The sequence below is a fragment of the Microcaecilia unicolor genome, chromosome 9 (assembly GCF_901765095.1).
Source record: "Microcaecilia unicolor chromosome 9, aMicUni1.1, whole genome shotgun sequence".
Classification (NCBI taxonomy): Eukaryota; Metazoa; Chordata; class Amphibia; order Gymnophiona; family Siphonopidae; genus Microcaecilia; species Microcaecilia unicolor.
The window spans coordinates 3,919,684-3,942,852 of record NC_044039.1 but is presented as its reverse complement, the minus strand read 5'-3'; the positions used below and the strand labels follow the sequence as shown (position 1 = coordinate 3,942,852).

The 23,169-nt window shown below is 46.0% G+C and overlaps 1 protein-coding gene across 3 annotated transcripts in view; it reads left to right on the top strand.

The window, feature by feature from the left end:
- CRACR2A (calcium release activated channel regulator 2A) overlaps nt 1-23,169 on the top strand; it is an 80,235-nt gene that overhangs the window by 44,292 nt on the left and 12,774 nt on the right. For all 3 annotated transcript variants that reach the window (XM_030214178.1, XM_030214180.1, XM_030214179.1), the window contains 8 exons: nt 446-633; nt 7,029-7,100; nt 10,951-10,996; nt 11,588-11,679; nt 14,000-14,312; nt 17,844-17,976; nt 20,652-20,733; nt 22,376-22,490. In XM_030214178.1, the coding sequence (XP_030070038.1) occupies nt 446-633; nt 7,029-7,100; nt 10,951-10,996; nt 11,588-11,679; nt 14,000-14,312; nt 17,844-17,976; nt 20,652-20,733; nt 22,376-22,490 (1,041 nt within the window). The remainder of the gene's footprint in view (nt 1-445; nt 634-7,028; nt 7,101-10,950; nt 10,997-11,587; nt 11,680-13,999; nt 14,313-17,843; nt 17,977-20,651; nt 20,734-22,375; nt 22,491-23,169) is intronic.

Below are 23,169 nucleotides of genomic sequence, written 5' to 3'. Positions count from 1 at the left end.
ATGTCCCCCCAATCCCTGAGAGCTCTGTCCCCATCCCCATCCCCGCAGTTACTGCTGTTCCCCATCCCCGTGTCATTCTCTAGAATAGACAGACCTATGTGAGTAGTGATAGCTTTAGTTATCTCATAGGGTCTCTCCCAAACCTTTGGGCCCTAGGCACATGCCTGGTTTGCCTATGCTTTAATCCTGCCTTGCTCATAGTTCACATAGATGCTTGGAAGCAAAGGTTTTACAAACAAATGAGTGTTTCAGCTGCAAGTGACTGGTGCAGAGTTCTGTTTGCTAGGCGGGGCTGTGTCTTTAGGATGCTGTTTGCACATCCCTTAAGGTCCAGCCCTGTGCACCGATTGTGTTCATGTTGGTTGACTATATGAAACCTCAGCTACCCTTAGGGCCAAATAGGAGACGATCATGCTTGTGACCCTTCCCCTCTCTCCTTTTCCAGGTAGAAAAACAGTGCATGGAGCTCAGCAATGACAAACAGGAGACGAAAGTAGAGAATGAGAAACTGAAAATGCGAAACAGTGAGATGAGAAGAGACCTGGACAGAACCTCCCAGGAGCTTCTCACTGCTCAGCAGCAACTCCGCGTGCTTCAAGAAGAGGCTTCTCAGCTGCACGAGGCCAGGGAGATGTGAGTTGCTCATGGCAGGCAGCGATTTCAGAGCCTTCTGAACGACCCACCTACCATGACTTGAGAGCTTTCTTATATGATCTTGAAATAGTGTGCAGCTAGACTTCAAAACGAGAGATTAAAAATTTGTGTGTGTGTCAGCCAGTGGCTCCGGTGGCAAGCGCTATTCACTGCCATCCCGAAGGCCCCCAGTTCAGTCTCCGCTTAGGCCTTCCACTGCTTGAGTTGACTGAATTGGAGATGATGTGGGGGCAGCATTCACAGCTCCTGGGGAAGGAAGTCATGGACATTTCGAAACAGTGCCACCTAGGGGCTAATTCTATGCCTATGTGTAGGCAGCCAGACTGACACATATTCTATAGAGGAAAGTAGGTGCCTATATTCCTGTATAGAATACTAGCTTAACAGGATATATATGCATGTCCGTACCTTGGCATGAGCCCTTAGGCCAGCCATAGAGCAGTTGTAAATGTTCGTGTCTGAGTTCCAGTATTCTGTAAGTTATGCATGTAAATATGTGCCTTGCCCATGCTTTGGCAAACAGTCTATGCTTGTGCCCACCTGCAAACCGCGCACTGTCATGGATATGTTTGCAGTTACAGAATAGTGCATAAGCGGTACATTGGCGTCTATGTACATATGTAGATACAGGGCCGCCGAGAGGGGGGGGGGCAGGGGGGCAAAATTCTCTGGGCCCGGGCCTCCAAGGGGGGCCCGGCGCCGGGGTCAGGCCGCCGGCGCTGCAGTCCCCGGTCTCACCTGCCTGCTTCCACGGCTCCGGGCCCCCTTCATTCAAAGCGGCAGTCGCAGATCGCCTCTCTTCTTTCCTTCCCTCCCTGTGTCCCGCCCTCACGGAAACCGGAAGTTACATCAGACGAGGGCGGGACACAGGGAGGGAAGGACAGAAGAGAGGCGATCTGCGACTGCCGCTTTGAATGAAGGGGGCCCGGAGCCATGGAGGCAGGCAGGTGAGACTGCGGATTACAGCAGCGGGGGGAGCGACGGGGGGCAGCAGTGGCGGGTGACGGTAGCGCGGGGGGGGGGGGGGGGGACGTAGGTAGGACGGCCTTGCCCCAGGCCCGGCCTAGTCTCTCGGTGGCCCTGTACAGATATATTAGCATTTTAAGCATTTGTGCCTAGAACTGGCAGGTCAATGTTAGAATCTACTCTTCTAAAATTAGCTTCTTGTGACAAGAGTCGGCACAATGATCGCAGGCTTCCGGCACATGGCCTACGCTGAGAACTGTCACTGCAATCAGTAGACTGGATATGTTGGGGTGGGGACATGAAAAATTGGGAGGAGGGGGGGAAGAAATATAGTAACAAATGAAGGCTCATTGCTCCAGATCTGAGCTGAAAGTACAAGGAGGAAAGTGCTGAGTCAGAAAATACGTTGGTCTTCTTCTAGCTGGACTTCAAAAATCACAACCAATGTTTGCTGGTATCTGTACGCATGAGTGTTGCCATACTGGGACAGACCAAAGGTCCATCAAGCCCAGCATCCTGTTTCCAACAGTGGCCAGTCCAGGTCACAAGTACCTGGCAAGCACCCATTCTGTTTCCAGGTTCAGTGGGGAGAGAGTTAAAAGAGGAGCACTTTGAGTGTTCTTGTGAGCGGTAGAAGGTGGAATAAACCAGAGATGGTCCACTTAGGAGCTGTCCATGGAAAGCTACAAATCCGGGCTGAAAAATTCTCCACTGTGATGTTCACTCAAATGTCAGCAGAAGTTAAAAAATCCTTCTGTTCGCTCAGGATGGTCAAGTCTCTTACTCCCTTTCTTGACAGGAAAGTTGTACAGATGTTACTTTTGGTTTCAACTAACTTAATTATTATAACTCCATCTTTACAGACTGAGTGATTTCAATGTTTGTAGGACCCTGCGGTGAAGCTCCCTTATAAGGTGAAACACTGTCCATGTTGTTCCTCCACTATTCCAGCATCCGTTGGTTTCTGATTTCCTGCTGTATCAAATTAAAACTCTGACCCAACGGCCTTTCTGTCTGAACTCAAGTTCCCTCTCATTGTCTTTCCTGTTCTCTGAATTCATCTCGTGGAGGAACCTTCTTGCAATTCCTCCATCCACGGATTCTAGCCGCAGACCACCCTTCTCTTTCCCAGCCCTGACACAATCCAGTTCTCTCCCCTTTGATATCCTTATGGAAAACTCCTTCCAAAAATTCAAAAAAGGAGTGAAATCCCAAACCTAGTAAAGGAAACCTCTTCCCTCCCCTACAGTTCTCTGTTCTCTAGATTGTTTTGTTTTCTTGTATGAAATTCTTCTTCTGTTCTTTCCAGCCTTTCGCCTTTTTGTCTTTATGGCAGACTTTTGTTGTTGGTCTGTTTGAAAACCACAGCGCTGAGAGTGTTGTTCAAATAGCAGTATTATCAAATTCCTAAATAGATAAATATAAAACAAAGTGAAACAACATGGAGGCTTTTTTTTAACTAATGCTTGATATGCTGTAAATGAAACCCTTGAGCTTCTTAGCATTTAGAATGTGCTAATTCCATTACTGTTTGTACTGTTTTAATCAGGGGCGTATCTGGACTCCTGCGGTAGGGGGGGCCAGAGCCAGAGGGAGGGGGCACATTTTAGCCCTCCCCCCGCCGCCCCCCCTCCCCGCCATTGCCGGACACCCCCTCCCTTCCCGCTGCCAACCCTCCCTCCCCGCCGTCGCTTACTTTTGCTGGCGGGGGACCCCAACCCCCGCCAGCTGAGATCCGCTTCCTCCTCCGAGTCCTACCTTTAAAAATATTTCTTCAGCTGGCGGGGGACTCCAACCCCCGCCAGCCGACACGAGATCTTCTTTAACTTTCTTCTATCTTCGTCCTCCGCGTGGCCGACGTGTTGCTGCTGTTGTAAAAAGCTGAAATCCAGTTTCGGGTGATGTCAGTCAGACTCCGAAACTGGATTTCAGCTTTGCACAACAGCAGCAACACGTCGGCCAGCGCGGAGGACGAAGATAGAAGAAAGTTAAAGAAGATCTCGGGTCGGCTGGCGGGGGTTGGAGTCCCCCGCCAGCTGAAGAAATATTTTTAAAGGTAGGACTCAGAGGAGGAAGCGGATCTCGGCTGGCGGGGGTTGGGGTCCCCCGCCAGCAAAAGTAAGCGACGGAGGGGAGGGTTGACGGCGGTAGGGGGGCCAGGGTGAAATCTGCGGGGGCCCAGGCCCCATAGTTTACAATGTAAGTAAAGAATATACGATCAATTCAGAAGATTTGAATGGATTAAAATCAATGTAAGGATTGTATACAGTAATGTTAGGGATTACAAGCAGGCTACATTTAGCTACAGTACAGGGGAATATTGTAATGATATTAACAATGATTAATTTTTAGATTTGTGTCCACCTTTCCAAGTAACGTTCAAGGTGGCTTTCAGGAGTTGCGTTTGGCACACTCTCCAGGTTCAATGGATAATTTAAGCAGCCCTAGAGCCCAACAGTCACCTGAAAACATTTTACAACCAGGTCCTCTGAGCATTTTTAAGCCTTGAAACCGCAGCCCTGTTTGTAGCCCCAGCGAACGATAAAAGGTTTTTCTCTAGTGCTTCGCTTATTCTCTCCAATTCACCTTTTATTCTTTTCACTTTTCTTTTCTGTATCTGTCTTACCGCCACACAATAGGCTAAAGAAAGTCCACGCGTTACATTTTAAGGATCGTTTTTCTTGATTTTGTTTTGATGTTCCATACGGGCACTGCAACACGGGAAACAGCAAAGCAGCGGGAGCAGCCGGCAAGAATACGACATTAGGAAAAGCTGCTTTATAATGGTAAACTGAAAGTGCTTTGTGTGGCTTTCGATTACTCGCTGAGTGCTTTTCCTGGAATGAAATCTTTGGGGTCGCTTTGATTTCATGCCTTAATAGAAATACTTGTGAAGCTAGAAGGGCCTTCGTGACCTAAAAAATAATCCCAGAGAAAAATGTCTAATCAACCGTCCTATTGTAAGATCTTTTAGTGGACAGGACATGGATCCTAAACAGATTAGAAAAAGTCATCAGTTGCAACTAATTAGTAGAATTAGGAAAAGAAACGGTTGTAACGCAACGCATGTTAGTCTGCATTTCATTCTCAATTTAATGAGAAGGAGGAGTTTTGTCCTGGGTTAGTTATTCGTGTTGTTGTGTTAACAAACAAGTTAGACTCAAAGTGATGTTGGAAATCCTGAGTCAGGAAATAGATGGAAGGTATATCCAATAGGAGGAAGGGGAATTAAGCATAAATACCACTTCTTGATCTGTTGGATCAAGGGTTACAGACCTCAAGGCTCTCTGGATCAACTGATGTAATCAGATGCTGGAGGGAAGCAGTAAATACACTTGGGTGCCACAGAGGGGCAGTATAGCACAAATGTACAGAATAAGAGCTCAGTGAACAAAGTAGATGCCACTGTTATCTAACTACACATGAGATAACACTGTGTGGTTCATAATCTTCAGATATGTTATCTCAGTGATTAATCCAATGAAAGTTTTTTTTTATCATTCTCTGGTCTCTATTTTAAAAGCATTGCCACATTTACATACATAAGTAATGCCACACTGGGAAAAGACCAAAGGTCCATCGAGCCCAGCATCCTGTCTACGACAGCGGCCAATCCAGGCCAAGGGCACCTGGCGAGCTTCCCAAACGTACAAACATTCTATACATGTTATTCCTGGAATTGTGGATTTTTCCCAAGTCCATTTAGTAGTGGTTTATGGACTTGTTCTTTAGGAAACCGTCTAACCCCTTTTTAAACTCTGTCAAGCTAACCGCCTTCACCATGTTCTCTGGCAATGAATTCCAGAGTTTAATTATGCGTTGGGTGAAGAAACATTTTCTCCGATTTGTTTTAAATTTACTACACTGTAGTTTCATCGCATGCCCCCTAGTCCTAGTATTTTTGGAAAGCATGAACAGACACTTCACTTCCACCTGTTCCACTCCAACCATTATTTTATATACCTCTATCATGTCTCCCCTCAGCCGTCTCTTCTCCAAACTGAAAAGCCCTACCTCCTTAGTCTTTCTTCATAGGGATGTCGTCCCATCCCCGCTATCATTTTAGTCGGCCTTCGCTGCACCTTTTCCAATTCTACTATATCTTTCTTGAGATGCGGCGACCAGAATTGAACACAATACTCAAGGTGCGGTCGCACCATGGAGCGATACCACGGCATTATAACATCCTCACACCTGTTTTCCATACCTTTCCTAATAATACCCAACATTCTATTCACTTTCCTAGCCGCAGCAGCACACTGAGCAGAAGGTTTCAGTGTATTATCGACGACGACACCCAGATCCCTTTCTTGGTCAGTAACTCCTAACGTGGAACCTTGCATGACGTAGCTATAATTCGGGTTCTTTTTTCCCACATGCATCACCTTGCGCTTGCTCACATTAAACGTCATCTGCCATTTAGCCGCCCAGTCTCCCAGTCTCGTAAGGTCCTTCTGTAATTTTTCACAATCCTGTCACGAGTTAACGACTTTGAATAACTTTGTGTCATCAGCAAATTTAATTACCTCGCTAGTTACTCCCATCTCTAAATCATTTATAAATATATTAAAAAGCAGCGGTCCTAGCACAGACCCCTGAGGAACCCCACTAACTACCCTTCTCCATTGTGAATACTGCCCATTTAACCCCACTCTCTGTTTCCTATCCTTCAACCAGTTTTTAATCCACAGTAGGACATTTCCTGCTATCCCATGACCCTACAGGTAAAGGGCTCCCCTGGAGGAGTGGCCTAGTGGTTAGAACACTGGTCTCGCCATCTAGAGGTGGCCGGTTCAAATCCCACTGCTGCTTCTTGTGATCTTGGGCAAGTCACTTAACCCTCCATTGCCTCAGGTACAAACTTAGATTGTGAGCCTTCCTGGGACAGAGAAATATCCAGTGTACCTGAATGTAACTCACATTGAACTACTACTGAAAAAGGTGTGAGCAAAATCTAAATAAATAAAATAAATCAGCAAGAGGGGAGAGTGTGCCAGCAATATCCCAGCACTGGTCAAATAGAGACATCAGCTGGGTCCCATGGGGGGGACCTCGGCTGCAGCAGTTGTGGGGCTCAGCAGCAAGTTGTGGGGCTCAGTCAGCTAGGTCCAGGCACTTCTTTGAAGTAGCGATTTTCCTAAAAATGCTCACTGAATGTAAAAAGGATGGCATCGTGATTTCTTCATAACTAAAATGTGTCTCTTATGGGCAGTGTGAGAGACAATTTCAAGGCTTTTTACAGTGAAATTTTGAAAATTATTCCCACAGAGTATGTGCATAATGACATTGCTTTTTCTATCACATAAATCATGCAGTCTCTCCCTCTGGTATGAGCCTTCATCTGTAGTTGCAAAGGAAAATATCAGAGTAGAAAATACATTTTTAGATTTTTCTCTCTCCTTTCACAGGGAAGTTTACAGAGTGACTGAAAGCTCACAGCGAGAGAAGACCATGCTGCAGAAACAGCTGAATCTTCTAAGGTAGATGTCAAGGGATTTTGCATGAATAGAAACATGGAAATCTTGACCACTCCCCCCCCCCCCCCCATATTCAAAACCATTTAACTGGCCAAGAACGGCAACTGGCCCCTATCTGGCAATATTCAGCGGGGCATAGCCGGCCATATCGCACACCATAACCAGTTATCCCTGAATAGCCAATTCATATCTGGCCAGGAGCGTAGCCAGACAACAGATTTTGGGTGGGCCTGGGCAAGAAGTGGGTGGGCACCAAGTGTTCTCCCTCCCCCACCACCACGAAAAAAATATCTCAGCTGGTGGGAAAACACTTCTTTCCACCTTGGCCGTCTGCAGCAGGCGTACGCTGAAAACTGAGCATGCGCAGGTGCCGGTATCATGGAGAGTAGTGTTTTCATTACCATCAGGGGGAAGTCTTCAGCTGGTGGAGCTTGGGATCCCCACCAGCTACTGCTAAACATGTGCTACTGATGGGTGGGCCTGAGCCCTAAATGGGTGGGCCCCGGCCCACCCAGGCCCACCTGTGGCTACGCCACTGTATCTGGCCATTATAAGCAGTCATATCAAGCTGCTTAAATAGCTGGTATATCTTCAGCCAATTTAAAGTTAACCGCCTATCTCGCCTATCTTTGAATATTGACGTAGCCAGTTAAATTTAAACTGGCTAAAAATAAACCGGATATTCAATGCCGATCACCAGAAATGGCCCGGCATTGAACATCCGGGCTGGCTGCAGGAGTTGGCCAGACTCCCTCCCCCGGTCTGAATCGGCTCCTGAGTGATTATTTTAATATTCACAGATTACATTAGATCTATATAGTAGGACTGTATTTCAAGCCTGCAGTGTTAGTTCTGGTGCTCATACATGGTGGGATTTTGAGATGCCTTTAATGGGATCAGGATAGTAGTACTTTGTCAGTGTGGAGCAGCGGTCAGTGTTTTTACATCTGCCACCAGCTGTATTCCAGGATATTCAATGCTGGCTATGTCCAGGCACCAGCATTGAAAATTCAGTTATATACTGGCCATTAAAACGTAGGTGGTTAAGTGCAATATTCAGCCCTTAACTGCATATGAAGAGCCACATAAGAGAGGACTGCTTTGTATGCAGCTCAGTTTATCAGGTTATGTTACACGGTTCAGGGCTGAATATTGATACCATCCCATCAATAGTCTCGTATTCTGCATATTTTTTAAAAGATTCTAAGTATATTACAAAAGAGAAAAACCTGAACAGTAGAGGGAATTACGAGACACAGTTAACAAATCAATGCAATTTTGGATACAAATATGCCTTAATAAATTTCCGAAAAAGGGAATAAGAAGGTAATTCTCTGCTTGGCCTCGGAAGACAGTTCCAAGGCTTAAACCTCTTGATAAGGAAAAGACAGTTCAACCTGCCTCTTATTTCTAACGCCTTTCAATGATGGAAAATTAAGCTTCATTTTATGGATCTCATGCATAATAGACTGAACACCCAGTCCCTACCTTTAAATTATTACCTAGAGGTACATGGATCAGGGTGTCAGTGAAGGTACATGGAAGGAGAATTATGATCTACATTAACTTTGACCTCTGGGATCTGAATCCCTAATTATTATATAGAGCTACACGGATCAGAGTGTCAGTGAAGGTACATGGAAGGAGAATTATGATCTACATCAACTTTGACCTCTGGGATCTGAATCCCTAATTATTATATAGAGCTACACGGATCAGAGTGTCAGTGAAGGTACATGGAAGAAGAATTATGATCTACATTAACTTTGACCTCTGGGATCTGAATCCCTAATTATTATATAGAGCTACACAGATCAGGGTGTCGATGAAGATACGTGGAAGGAGAATTATTATATATATTAACTTTGACCTCTGGGATCTGAATCCCTAATTATTATATAGAGCTACACGGATCAGAGTGTCAGTGAAGGTACATGGAAGAAGAATTATGATCTACATTAACTTTGACCTGGGATCTGAATCCCTAATTATTATATAGAGCTACACGGATCAGAGTGTCAGTGAAGGTACATGGAAGGAGAATTATGATCTACATCAACTTTGACCTCTGGGATCTGAATCCCTAATTATTATATAGAGCTACACGGATCAGAGTGTCAGTGAAGGTACATGGAAGAAGAATTATGATCTACATTAACTTTGACCTCTGGGATCTGAATCCCTAATTATTATATAGAGCTACACAGATCAGGGTGTCGATGAAGATACGTGGAAGGAGAATTATTATATATATTAACTTTGACCTCTGGGATCTGAATCCCTAATTATTATATAGAGCTACACGGATCAGAGTGTCAGTGAAGGTACATGGAAGAAGAATTATGATCTACATTAACTTTGACCTGGGATCTGAATCCCTAATTATTATATAGAGCTACACGGATCAGAGTGTCAGTGAAGGTACATGGAAGGAGAATTATGATCTACATCAACTTTGACCTCTGGGATCTGAATCCTTAATTATTATATAGAGCTACACGGATCAGAGTGTCAGTGAAGGTACATGGAAGAAGAATTATGATCTACATTAACTTTGACCTCTGGGATCTGAATCCCTAATTATTATATAGAGCTACACAGATCAGGGTGTCGATGAAGATACGTGGAAGGAGAATTATTATATATATTAACTTTGACCTCTGGGATCTGAATCCCTAATTATTATATAGAGGTACACGGATCAGAGTGTCAGTGAAGGTACGTGGAAGGAGAATTATGACAGTAAATAGAATATTAACAGACTGGGAAAAAGTGAAGATGAGAGGCAGAAAGAAAGGGAGACAGGCAGGGAAATGGATTGGTGGGGAGACTAAAGACCAGTGGCATAGCCACAGGTGGGCCTGGGTGGGCCGGGGTCCACCCACTTAGGGCTCAGGCCCACCCAACAGTAGCCCACATTTAGCGGTAGCTGGTGGCGATCTCAAGCTCTGCCAGCTGAAGACTTCCCCCTGATGGTAACAAAAATGCTATTCTCCGTGATAGCGGCACCTGCACATACTAAGTTTTCAGCACATGCCTGCTGCAGACTGCCAAGGTGGAAAGAAGTGTTTTTCCACCAGCTGAGATATTTTTTGGTGGGGGTGGGGGGGGGGAGGGAGAACACTTGGGGCCCACCCACTTCTTGTCTAAGCCCACCTAAAATCTGTTGTCTGGCTACGCTCCTGCTAAGGACTGCTCCCCCAAGGTCTCATTGCAAGGTTTTCTGGGCCTCTACTACAAACACAGAGTGGAGGAGGAATACCTTACTAGAGCAGCAGAGCTGAGAGCCAGAGAATCCAGGGTTCAAATCCCATAACCCTCCTTTCCGTTGCCTCAGGTATGAGCTTAGATTGTGAGCCCTCCAGGGGCAGGAAAATAGCTGGTGTCCCTTAATGTAACTCACCTTGATCTACTGAGAAAGGTGTGAGATAGATCCAGAACTGTAAATTGAACGTTGAACCCTGGCAAGGAAGTCACCTACCGAAGCCAAGTTCGTAACATGGTGCACTTCACAGTTATTTTCTGATCCCTTATGCTCTGATACTTGTGTGTTCCCAACGGAAAGACTTCACAAGGAAACATCCTGTGTTATCAGCCAGTTATGTTCATTGCCTTGGATTATCTGCTTAGGCTGGGTTGGGCCCTCCAGGGTTCTAATTTGGGAATCCCCTGATCTGCTTGGATGGAAGAAGGCCATTACCACATATTTCAATAGAGTTATTCTTCCTTGTATAGTACCGAGTCCTTCATGAAAAATAACGCAAAAGGGGTCAGAAGCCTAAGTAACATCTGCATTGAACTTTGGTTTTCCACCACTTAAATTGTTTTATTTTCCTTTTAATTTCTTCCACAGGGAAATGAACAAACACCTGAGAGATGAGCATGATGGGTGTCTGCAGGTATGCAGATTGCGTTGCGTAGTAAGAGGTTATGTAGAGTAGCATCGTCTAATCCAGTATTTCCCAAGCCCAGTCCTGGAGTACCCCTTGCCAGTCAGGCTTTCAGGATATCCACAATGAATATGCGTGAAAGAGATTTGCATATAATGGAGGTAGTGCATGCAAATCAAGCTCATGCATGTTCATTGTGGATATCCAGAAAACCTGACTGGCAAGGGGTACTTCAGGACTGGACTTGGGAAACACTGATCTAATCTATATTATAAGACTCATTAATACACTAAGGCCCTCATGATCAAAAGCAAACTCCGGCGCTAGAGGCTGTTAACGCCATACTAGCGCCGGAGTTTGCTGCCGACCCATGATCAGAGCCCTCGAGTGCCAGAAACAACGCACTGGAGGGCTCTTAGCGCAAGTAGTATGCAAATGCATGCTAAACAGGGCTTCGAGCGCAATTAGGGATTCATTCCTGGTACAGAGAATGGGTGGGGTGGGGGTGGGGAGGCAGGGAGCTGAGTCCCAGGAATAAAGGAATGTTTAAATGCAGTTTGTGAATTTATCCCCTGAAAGACACAATACTATGATTTATAGAAATCCAGGGCGAGCAGCAAAAACTCCTTCCGGAATCAGAGGTCGGGCTCCGTCATTGGGAATTACATCGACAGAAAATCATCAATGAAAAGGTAAGCAGAAGGCATTCAACATCATCTTTGGGTGGTGTGTGTAGGCAGTAGGGATGTTGGGCCACTCCAGTGGGTCAGGAGCAGCGCTGTGGCGTGCAGACAATTCCTGACCTGACTTTCCAAATAAACATGTATGTGACTAAAATGTTTAGACACATGAGTGTCAAAACATGAACATGTTATGTGTCTGGTTTTCCCCGTCCATGGTTTAGATGTGGTTTTCCTAAAATGGATGTTCTGCTGCATGTACAGCAGACAGATGTGCGTTTCAGCTTGTGTTTTAGAACACGGTCTTTATCAGCAGATCCTGTTCTAAGATACTAACAGACCTTGAGATGTCTCAGCCTCAGTGTTTCACTTCCAATGTGTCCGTCCTTTCTGTAATGCTTCTCAGTGTATCTGTATGAACTGGACTCAAAATAGACAGCTAGGTGGCCTCATGATTTAGGTGGCCTGTGATCAAATTACCCTCCACGAGCACTATTTTTGCCCTGTCCCACTGTCAGACCCTTTTCATACACACAAAATCTGGACATGCAAGGCTGCATTTTACATAGATCAGTGAGAATGAAAGTGACATGTCAAGTTCCAGAGGGATTTTAAAGAAAATCTGCCAAGCAGGAAACTTTTTGTAAGAAAAAAAACCCAGTAAGAATGGCAGGAGTCCCTGTGTATTTATTGGCATACGGGGGGGGGGGGGGGGGGGGGGGGGGGGGGCTGCCAATTTATAAATATACTTGTGAAAAAAAATGAGCAGTAAGAAACCCACAGCTATGGGGAGGTGGCGATTTTACAACTTTGACATGCGAGTGGCGTCACTTCTACGTGGAACCATCCCATTTTACAAATCTACACATGTTAGTGCTGTAAATTAAGTAGTGAGGCTGCAATTTTTATTTTCGTTGTGGAGGTGGAAATAAACATTGAGGGATTAAGGAGAATGGCTCCCTTAATTTGTCATGTAAAGCTCCTGCCAAGATGAGCACTTTTTAAAATATGTAGTACCCTGAGTCTACCACTGGGGGGTCACTGGTGCCATTTTGAAACCCGGTGCCAGCAAGGTCAGGAGCAACTAAGGATTCCTTCTGCCCAACTCCATCAGGGATCTTTGAAGGTAGGCCTGTGTGGGGTCTACCGGAGGAAGGGGGTTGTGTGTGTGTGTGGGGGGGGGGGCAGGTAGGGGTGAGGCTTTATTTAGGGGGGGGCATTCAGGAGGGCAGCATGATTTTGAGGACGTTGTGATGGAGGGGTTGGGGGTTCCAGGTGGCACAATGCAGCCCCTTTAAGATTCAGGCCAGGAATATTGGGCTCCTGGGACTTCAGAACAGCGTTGCTTGTGGGGTTGTTCACACGGAGCATTATTTTGATAGCATGGGAATGAGTAGCCTGCAGTACTGAGAGGCCGCAGGGTGATGACGTTTGTGCTAAATCAAGGTGTGATAAAAGCCCTCTTTTTACTGCACTTGATAACTTTCCTCTTAAGGGAGTTATGTATTCACCACTCGCTGATGAATGAATAACTTGCTTTGAACGTCAGGTTCTCTATAATTTTTATTTAAACCATTGTACTATGTCTAGTAGGGATTTTATCAATGCAATAAAAGAAACTGAAGTGAATAACCGGGAAGGTTAAACACAAAGGGACTTGAAACAGTTTGCGTGCGGGAACACAGGCAGTGAACATGGCCAGATCCCACTGCTTAAAGGAACAGGGGCTTGACGGACTCAGGACATGGGGATTGATCCCAGGTCCAGCCTGTTCACATGTGCACAAGACAGATCTCTTCCTCAGGATAACTCAGAAGGTGGGGATCAGCATAGCTGGAAAAGCTTTCTCCGCTGTACATTGGTCAGACAGAGAGCTTTCTCAGTGCGTTAATACTTTGATATGCTTGTAGTTAACTTGTAGCCTACTGAATGCAGTAATCAAAGCATTTTGCACAAGTAAACATGTGTTTGTCCTCGTAAAAATGCAGTTAGATGATTTAACTCCCAGCCCCCCTCCCCCCTGCACATACACACAATCTATCATGTGATTTTACCTTGCAAAAAAAAATGGAAGGGGGCGGAAGATGCCTGCAATATTTGCATTTCACTTTCCAGTGTATCTCTTGCACCTCTTTCGGTGCAGGCATGAAGTCCCCGGATACTTCTGCATCTACCTTGTACGCGCCACTGTGCCAGTGGGATTTTCAAAGGGAAATTCTACCAGCAGTTCCCTTTCAAAATAAGGTTGTAGTGTACCCCCGGGTGTGCGAGATCCATGCCTAGACTTTTTACTGTTCCAAGTAAGAAATTCTGTCTTCTGATCCATCTTTAGCCAGTCTTCGGAAGATGATGAGGTTTTCAGCAAGGTAAAGAAGAATAATTCTATCGGTGAAAACGGTTCCTGCGCTCCAGCCTCTCCAACGGAAGCGGACAGTAACCTGGAAGGTGGACTTTCTCCAAACCATCATCTGCAAAGGATCATCTCTATCGAGGAAGATGACTTCCCCCAGCATCTGGACATCCAGCAGGAGCGATCCCTAAATAACTGGGTAGAGGAACCCGAGGACCATGAAAAGAATTATCAGACAGAAGACACCCCGTCGTCTCCTAGAGGACAACCAGTGGGAAAGGAAACCTGGACAAATGTAAGTTAAAAACGTATCGAGTAGCATTCTGTTACCACAGCACAAATCAGGAAGCTCTGTTACCAGGGGCGTAGCCAGGCACCCAATTTTGGGTGGGCCTGGGCCCAACATGGGTGGGCAGAAGAACTCCGCCCTCTCCCACGAGTGATTTGGTCTCTCCCTCTCTTGCCTGCATGCCATATGGTCTCTCAAACATCCCTCCTCCCCCGCATACCTTTTAAGCAGAAGATTTTCACCGGCAGCGAGCAGCAACTAATACACACTGCTCATGTTGGCCCCACAGCCTTCCCTCTGATGCAACTTCCTGTTTCTGCATAGGTGGGAACATATCAGAGGGAAGACTGTAGGACCGGTGTGAACAGCATGTATCAGTCGCTGCTCGCTGCAGGCGAAGATCTGCTATTTACAAGGTATGCAGGAGGGACAGCTGTTGGGAATTTTTGGCTGGTAGGGCTTGGGGATCCCTGCCAGCCACTTCATAGGTGTGCTGCTATTGGGTGGGCCTGAGCCCACCTGGGCCCACCCTTGGCTACACTACTGTCTGTTACTAAAGGGCTTAACATGTTTTAACCCAGGACATTCCTGCAAACTAAGCCCAGATTTAACATGGCACCTATGGGGGGAGTTTAAAAACTATGGGCCCTTTTTACTAAGCCACATAGGCGCCTACGCACGCCGCACGCTCGCCAAATTGGAGTTACTGTGTGGCCCTTGCGGTAATTTCAATGTTGGTGCGCGTCCACCACGTGCGTCTGAGAAATAGTTTTTATTTTCCAGCACGCGTAATGGACGCGCGCAGGTCATTCCCACCCAGATTCTTTACCGATAGGTCTATGACTGGCGGTAAGGTCTCAGACCCAAAATGGATGGGTGGCAATTTTGTTTTTGCCGCATGTCCATTTTTGGCAAAAACAAAAAAAAGAAGCCTTTTTTACAGGTGCGCTAAAAAAATGGATCGGCACACGCCCAAAACCTGCGCCTACTCTACTGCAAGCCATTTTTCAGTGCGCCTTTGGAAAAGGACTCCTATATTTTAATGTTATTAGTACTCAGCATCTGCAGATAGTTCTCAGGAATGCCTACTCCCCACACATGACATTCTCCCTCCTAAAAATATTTGATAAAAATAGGTAATTCACAGGTTGCCATGCATTAGCAGGCACAATGCTGCAAAACGCTTGAATGCACTTTGTGATAGCTTGTTTTCACATGCTAACAATGTGTTAAGGGCTTAGTACCAATAAGTAAAAAAAAGCCTCCAGGTTCGAAATGTTGGATAGTTACCTTCACTCAAGTCATAGAACCAGAAACTGAGCAAAGATCCAAGCTCAAATCTTCTTGCGTGCAACCCAGAAAGAGGCATGACTGTGGGAAGGGCATGGGCAGTTCAGGGGGTGTTCACAAAATATGCGTGCAGTGTTACAGAATTTCAGGGATCCGTGTCAAACTTGTGTGCCAGGATTTACACCAAGTTTCAGTTGGTGGGTGCGGGAATCCTACCTAGGCACTGTTCTAGAAAGGGCAATCCAGGGGGCGCTGATCCTGTAGCACTCTTTATAAAATGGCGCTGAATCCTTCGGCAGTAAACCCAATGCGGGCTTACCGCTCGCTCTTCCAGGACCGTTATTGAATGGACTTGGGGAAAAAAACGCTATTTCTGGGATAAGCAGTATAAAATGTTTTGTACTTTTTTGGAATCTTGCCAGGTATATTGTGACCTGGATTGGCCACTGTTGGAAACAGGATGCTGGGCTTGATGGACCTTTGGTCTTTCCCAGTATGGCAATACTTATGACTACTGTCGGCCCAATGCGGCCACCAGCGGTAGTCCCGCTCCGAGTGCGCACCATTTCCAGGAGGAAAAGATAATCAATAGAAATCAAACAAAATAAAACATGGAAAATAAAATAAGATGATACCTTTTTTATTGGACATAACTTAATACATTTCTTGATTAGCTTTTGAAGGTTGCCCTTCTTCGTCAATTATAAACCATAAAGTTGTATTGCTCTGTTTATCACCCTCCTCTCACCTATCCACCCCCACCCTGTTAGGCTATCACTGGAATGCTTTGATGTTTCACTTATATATACTGTCATCTAACAACATTTGCTTATTTCCGATCTGACGAAGAAGGGCAACCTTCGAAAGCTAATCAAGAAATGTACTAAGTTATGTCCAATAAAAAAGGTATCATCTTATTTTATTTTCCATGTTTTATTTTGTTTTATTTCTATTGATTACCTTTAAAAGTGGACTAACACAGCTACCACACCTCTCTACTCAGGAGGAAAAGGAAACCCCCTGAAAATGGCTTGAGCAGCAATAACCTGGCGGTAATCGGACATCTCCGCATGCTGCCCGGTTAGCGTGACAGGCCCTTATCGCCACCTTAGTGGGTGGTAGTAAGGGCTGTCCGCCACATGGCCATGCGGTAAGAGTTCTCTTACCATATGGCCATGTGTGTCTGGGGGCTTTTTTACCTGTTCCGGGGCAAAGGGAGCATGAAAACGAAGAGCCGACAGGCGCACGGCACCCCCCCCAGCGGCGTGCACCCGGGGCGGACCGCCCCCACCGGCCCCTCCTTGGTACGCCACTGGGAAGCAGAAAAGACAGTAAAGCTCTATTTGACAATAAAATAAAATGCAGGGGATACTTAATCTAGGGTGTGTTGCCCAAAAAGTTTTGTTTTTGTTTAGTTTCTCATGTTGGTTATGGGAATTGTTTTTTCAGGGGCAAAGTTGTATCTAATTTATATTCTTTTTTAATGGTTGTATTCTTGCATTAAAATGAATTGTCTTGTAATGCTTCTTATTAATTTGTCACGTAAGCCGCATTGAACCTGAGGTCAGGAACATGTGGGCTAGAAATGTCATAATAATAATAAAAATGCATCTCGCTTATACGTCCTTCCCCATCTCTGCCATACCTTTTTGATTCCTGAATGTTGTGTCTGCGAGTCAGGCCCTCGGTGTTTGCTGTTCCTTATTCCATCATTATGTACTGGGGAGGGGGAGGGGGGTTTAAATGCCCTTTTACACTCCTGGTCTAAGTTTGTATAGCTCAAGGACCTCTATGGATGATACTAGGAGTGACCCACCTTTGTACACTGAAAGGTCGCAGGCGTGAGGTTGGCTGATCAATAATACTAATTTTTAAAGTAATTTTTGTTATTCTAAAGACGTACAGTTGTAGTCATATTCATAGGTGTGGGACCCTCTCTGCTCCAATGTTTGAACTTTACTGAACATGATGAAATGGGACGTCATAAATTTTAAAATCAAATCTTGTGTGCGCTCTAACTTGCTCTGACGATTCTGTTTTCACCAGTTAGACAGCTGCAATTTCATGCATTTACTTACTTTGTTTTTTCTATGTGCTGCATAATAATATTTTAAGCTGGGAAATCTTTGGAGTTAAGAGTTTTTCTCAGGTGGATCTTGTTGCTGCAGAAGGAATAGAAAACACTGTTGTGCTCTGCCGTTCCAGAGGATTTAATCTTGCGTATTTTTGGCTCGTTTCTTTTCACAGGAAGAGCGGCTGCACTATGCACCAGATCGCTTATTCAAGATTATTTTTGTGGGTAATTCAAGCGTGGGGAAAACGTCGTTTTTACGAAGATTTTGTGAAGACTCTTTCTATTCGGGTACATCTGCCACTGTAGGTAGGTTCAGAGGACCTGTATTTCCTGAGTCTGTGGCTCTCTAGGCTGGGGGGTCGAGGGGTCACCACTGAAGCGCTGTTCGGCAGGCAAGCCCCAGTGGTTCACTGATAGTGAAATCGAATTGGAGGTGGTGGAATAGCCTGGTACTTAAATCAACAGGCTATATGATCTGGGGAAGATGAGGTTCAGTTCCGTCCACTGACACATGTAGTTTGTCATCTTTGCTGGGTCACTTCACGCTCCACTATTCCTGAAGTGTAACTTGCATTATAGGTTTGGAAAAGTAAGTAGTTAAGTCCGAGAGAGACCTGCCGTCCAACCTGTCTAATTTACTTCCTGTTACAATGCCACAGGCTCCAGCTGATCACTCTGAATTTCCAAAACCGACCTTGAGGGAAGTGACATATTCAGGTACATCAGTTATTCCCCTGCCCAAATTGTCTTATTCTAGTTGTACCTGATTCAGTGGAGGGTGATGTGACTTACCCATGGTAATAAAAAGTGTCAGTGAGAGAAGGGGGATTTGAACCCTCATCTGGAACCCACTTCTCTGATCATTAACCTGCTCCTTCCTCGTCACTTCTTTGTAACAGAGGATCCTGTGTGCTTATCCCAGGTTTTCATGAATTCTGCGGGAAGGCCATTCTATGAGAAGAAATACCTTCTAATGTTGCTCCCACTTGGAGTCTCATACTTGGCTCTCTCGTTCTAGAACTTTCCACGAAAAGGTGCTTTACATCTTCTGGTTCATTTATACCTGTGAGGATTTTGAATGTCTCCATCATATCCCCTCGCTCCCCCATTTTGCCTGGTTATGCCTTCATATTACTGCTGTCACAAAAGAGAGGGTAACATAGGGTTACCATATGTCTGGGCAACCGGGCGGGTTTTGCCCATCTGCCTGTTTGTCCGGATTTCTGGACAAACGGGCAGATTGCTAGCCTCCCCTCCCCTTAGTTACTACTGCTCTGGTGGTCTAGTGGCCTCTTCCGCTTTCGGGGCAGGAAAGAGCCCCTTCTTTCCTGCCCGGAGCGCTGCCCTGCATGCTTCCTTCCTGTTGCTGATCTCGGCGCCGATTCAAAATGGCCGCCGAGAGTTGAAGTGACCTCGCGAGACTTCAACTGTCGGCGGCCATTTTGAATCGGTGCCGAGATCACGAACAGGAAGGATGCATGCAGGGCAGCGCTCCGGGCAGGAAAGAGAGGGCTCTTTCCTGCCCCGAAGAGGTCACTAGACCACCAGGGCAGTAGTAAGGTAAGGGGAGGGGGGTGACAGGGAGGGGGAGTGACGGGGTGTGTGACAGGGGGGAGGGGAAATGTGACAGGGGGTGGAGTGAGGGTGTGAAAGGGGTGGGGCGGGGAGTGAAATGGGGTGGGTGGGTGTGAAAGGGGCAGGGCATGCGTTCTTCTTTTTGGGGGACAAAATATGGTAACCCTAGGGTAACAGCATACAAATATGAAGAGAAACACAAGAAAAGCAAACACTGGGCCTTCAGGATTGAGATAAATGTTATCCTTTTATTCTGAAAATGACCTTTCAGAATAAAAGGATAACATTTTTCTCAATCCTGAAGGCCCAGTGTTTGCTTTTCTTGTGTTTCTGTTCGTATTGCTGCTCCCAGGCTGGAAGCTTTGTGAATTCTTCCCCCTTTCACTTTATCATTACAGGTCAAGGGATGCTATATAATGTCTGAACATTCTTTCTTGTGGAAATCTTAATATTTACGACTAATGGGGAACTAAGAATGATACTACGTGAAGATGAAGAGAATGATCACATGTGTGTGACTCCTTCACTTTAAACTCCCAGGCACTGATCTCTGGCACCAAATTGAACCCTCTGGAGAGAGCGGATACTTAACATCTTTTTGGGGGCAAGGGTATGAGCCAGGGGCGTAGCCAGACACCCAATTTTGGATGGGCCTGGGCCCAAGGTGGGTGGGCAGAAGAACCCCACCCCATCCCACGGGTGATTTGGTCTCTCCTTCTCTCGCCTGCATGCCGCATGGTCTCTCAAATATCCCCCCCTCTCCTGCACACCTTTTAAAAAGCAGATTTTCACCAGCAGTAAGCAGCAACTAATACACAGTACTCATGTTGGCCCCACATCCTTCCCACTGATGCAGCTTCCTGTTTCTGCATAGGCGGGAATAAGTCAGAGGGGAAGGCTGTGGGGCCGGTGTAAGCAGTATGTATCAGTCGCTGCTTCCTGCAGGCGAAGATCTGCTGTTTATATGGGATGCAGGAGGGACAGTTGTTGGGAGTTTTCAGCTTGGGAATCTCTGCCAGCCACATCATAGGTGTGCTGCTACTGGTGGGCCTGAGCACAAATTGGGTGGGGCCTGGGCCCACCCAAGCCCACCCTTGGCTACACCACTGGTATAAGCGAGTCCTCTCTCCCTATCCATTCTACCAAGCCGTGATGAACCATCTATCTTCTTCATGCTTGCAGGAAGGGGAAGGGGGTGCAGGAGGTGACAGACTGCGCTTGTATCACGCCTGTAGTATTAGTGAGGGTATCAAAGTCAATGCTAAAAGACAAAATGGCCGGTGAAACATGAGAGCCCAGTATAAGATATGGGTCTGCCCGAGGCTGTAAATAATATAGAGACAGAATAAGTACATTAAATGTAAGAAGAGAATGTAATAGTCCCCTTGTGCTTTTACTTCTTTGAGGTATCGATTACAGTGTGAAAACGGAGATTGTGGATAATTGCCAGGTGGCTCTACAGCTCTGGGACACAGCTGGACAAGAGCGGTAAGACAATCTACCACTTACACCACTTTCCCACAAGCCCAAAGCTGATTGAGGACTGGACTCCAGTTACCGTCCTGGAAGGGGATCTTGTCGGCTGAGAACTGTTTCTACACATTTAAGATGCAGACGTTTAAAGGTCACTTAACCATCCATTGCCCCATGTAAGCCGCATTGAGCCTGCCATGAGTGGGAAAGCGCAGGGTACAAATGTAACAAAAATAAAATAGATACTATTGGAGATTCTACATGGAATGTTGCTACTATTGGAGATTCTACATGGAATGTTGCTATTCCACTAGCAACATTCCATGTAGAAGGCTGCGCAGGCTTCTGTTTCTGTGAGTCTGACGTCAGACTCACAGAAGCAGAAGCCTGCGCGGCCACATTAGTGATCTGCAAGGGCCAACTTCTACATGGAATGTTGTGCTAGTGAATCTCAAATAGTAGCAACAGTGGAGGAGTGGCCTAGTGGTTAGGGTGGTGGACTTTGATCCTGGGGAACTGAGTTTGATTCCCACTTCAGGCACAGGCAGCTCCCTGTGACTCTGAGCAAGTCACTTAACCCTCCATTGCCCCATGTAAGCCGCATTGAGCCTGCCATGAGTGGGAAAGCGCAGGGTACAAATGTAACAAAAATAAATAAAAATAAAAGAGTCCCGTTCATGACAAACGAACGGGCAAATAAAAACGTAGAACAAGGGTCCTTTGTGGGCTCTTCTGGGTGGTTCATTGAGATGATTTTGAAATAAGTTCAAGTCTCTGTAATCAGAGGTTGAGATGCCCATAAGGAAACTTAGAGAGGAGCAAGATGGGGAGTGTAGGGGGGGGGGGGGGGGGGGGGGGGGGTATAGGAACAGGAAAGGGGTCTCACTGCACTGAAGGATCCGCATTACTGACTTCAGAACCATATTCAGGTTTGTATCTCAGACCCAATTAACTTGGTGATTTCCTTGTTCAAACTTTGTAGATTAACCAGTCAATATTCAGCCAGCCGAATCCAGGAACCAGCATTGAATATTGACCGCTGACTGGATTGTGTCAGGTCTGTAGCCCTTATTCAGATCCTGTCCGATATTTAACTGGGACCTACATAAGATACTTATGTGTGTCCCAGCTGAATGTCGACCATGACATGCATAAGTGCTGTATCCATGGTCTCCCTCCCCCCAACATATAAGTAATTCCCATCCCACCACTTGATAGGTAACCACCCCCTCCCACCCACCTCCAGTCAGACCCTACCTGAATTCCATGGTGGTCTAGTGGGGAAATGGGGGCTGGAGTGAACCACACTCACTAGAATGGCTGCCACAAACTCGAGCAGTGGTACCACAAGAAGTCGTGGGCAGCCAATTTTAGCATGGAGCTGCTAGGGGCAGTAAATTGCCCGGATCTACAAGTTAGTTTGGATGGTATAGTAAGTCTTAATAAACAATAAACGTCTTCACCGGCCCTGTAACTTACAAATAATTAATCTGGCTTGTGAGAATAGATGTTTGGTTGTTCTGACTAGAAAGACGAGGTCTCTTGTGTCCCACCATTGCAGGATTCCCAGTTTTCCTGGAAAATTTGTAATGAGAATTTGAGCATAAATCACATGTATGTGCATGCTTGTGTGAGCCTGTGTACCGTATGTTTGCAGGTACCGCAGCATCACAAAGCAGTTCTTCAGGAAGGCAGATGGCGTCATTGTGATGTATGACATTACCTCCAAGCCAACATTCATGGCGGTTCGGCAGTGGCTAGTCAGCGTAGAAGTAAGGTCATCCTTTGCAAATTATCTACAATCCGAAGTTCTTTCAGAGAATCCCTTATTTGTCCTGTTTGTCTGTCTTGATTAGATTTTAAGCTCTGTCAAGCAGAGACTGTTTCTTACATGTTTTACGTACAGTGCTATGAACGTCTAGTAGCATTATAGAAATGATAAGTAGAAGTGGTAGTTGACGTTTTTCTCAACATAATCCACAGATACAACCAAATCGCTAGGGAGTATCCAGCCTATGGATCTCATCAAGTTAAAGAATTCTAGCCAGTGGTTTTCCTAGGACAGCTGCCACCCGGGGCAGATCGCCACTGTGCACCCCCCCTTCCCCCGGTGGATCATCACCCTCCCGTGCATCATCTCCATCCCCTGGCGCATCTTCACCTCCACCCCACCCCCCATGTACATCACTCTTACCTCCAGGGCTAGGGTGCAGGGAGCAGTCACGTGGCTGTTGGTTCCACCAGTTTCCTGCCTCAGAACAGGAAGTAACATCAGAGGGAGCAGGGAACTGGCAGAGCTGACAGTCCTGCGGCTGCTCCTTACACCCTGTTGCAGCATTTCAGTCCCGTATCTAGAAAACTTCAGTTTTTTCAGGCTTTAGATTCTAACCACTCCCCTGCATCCATCTCAAAAGAGTTAAACATATAAGCATAAGTTATAATTAAAGGAAA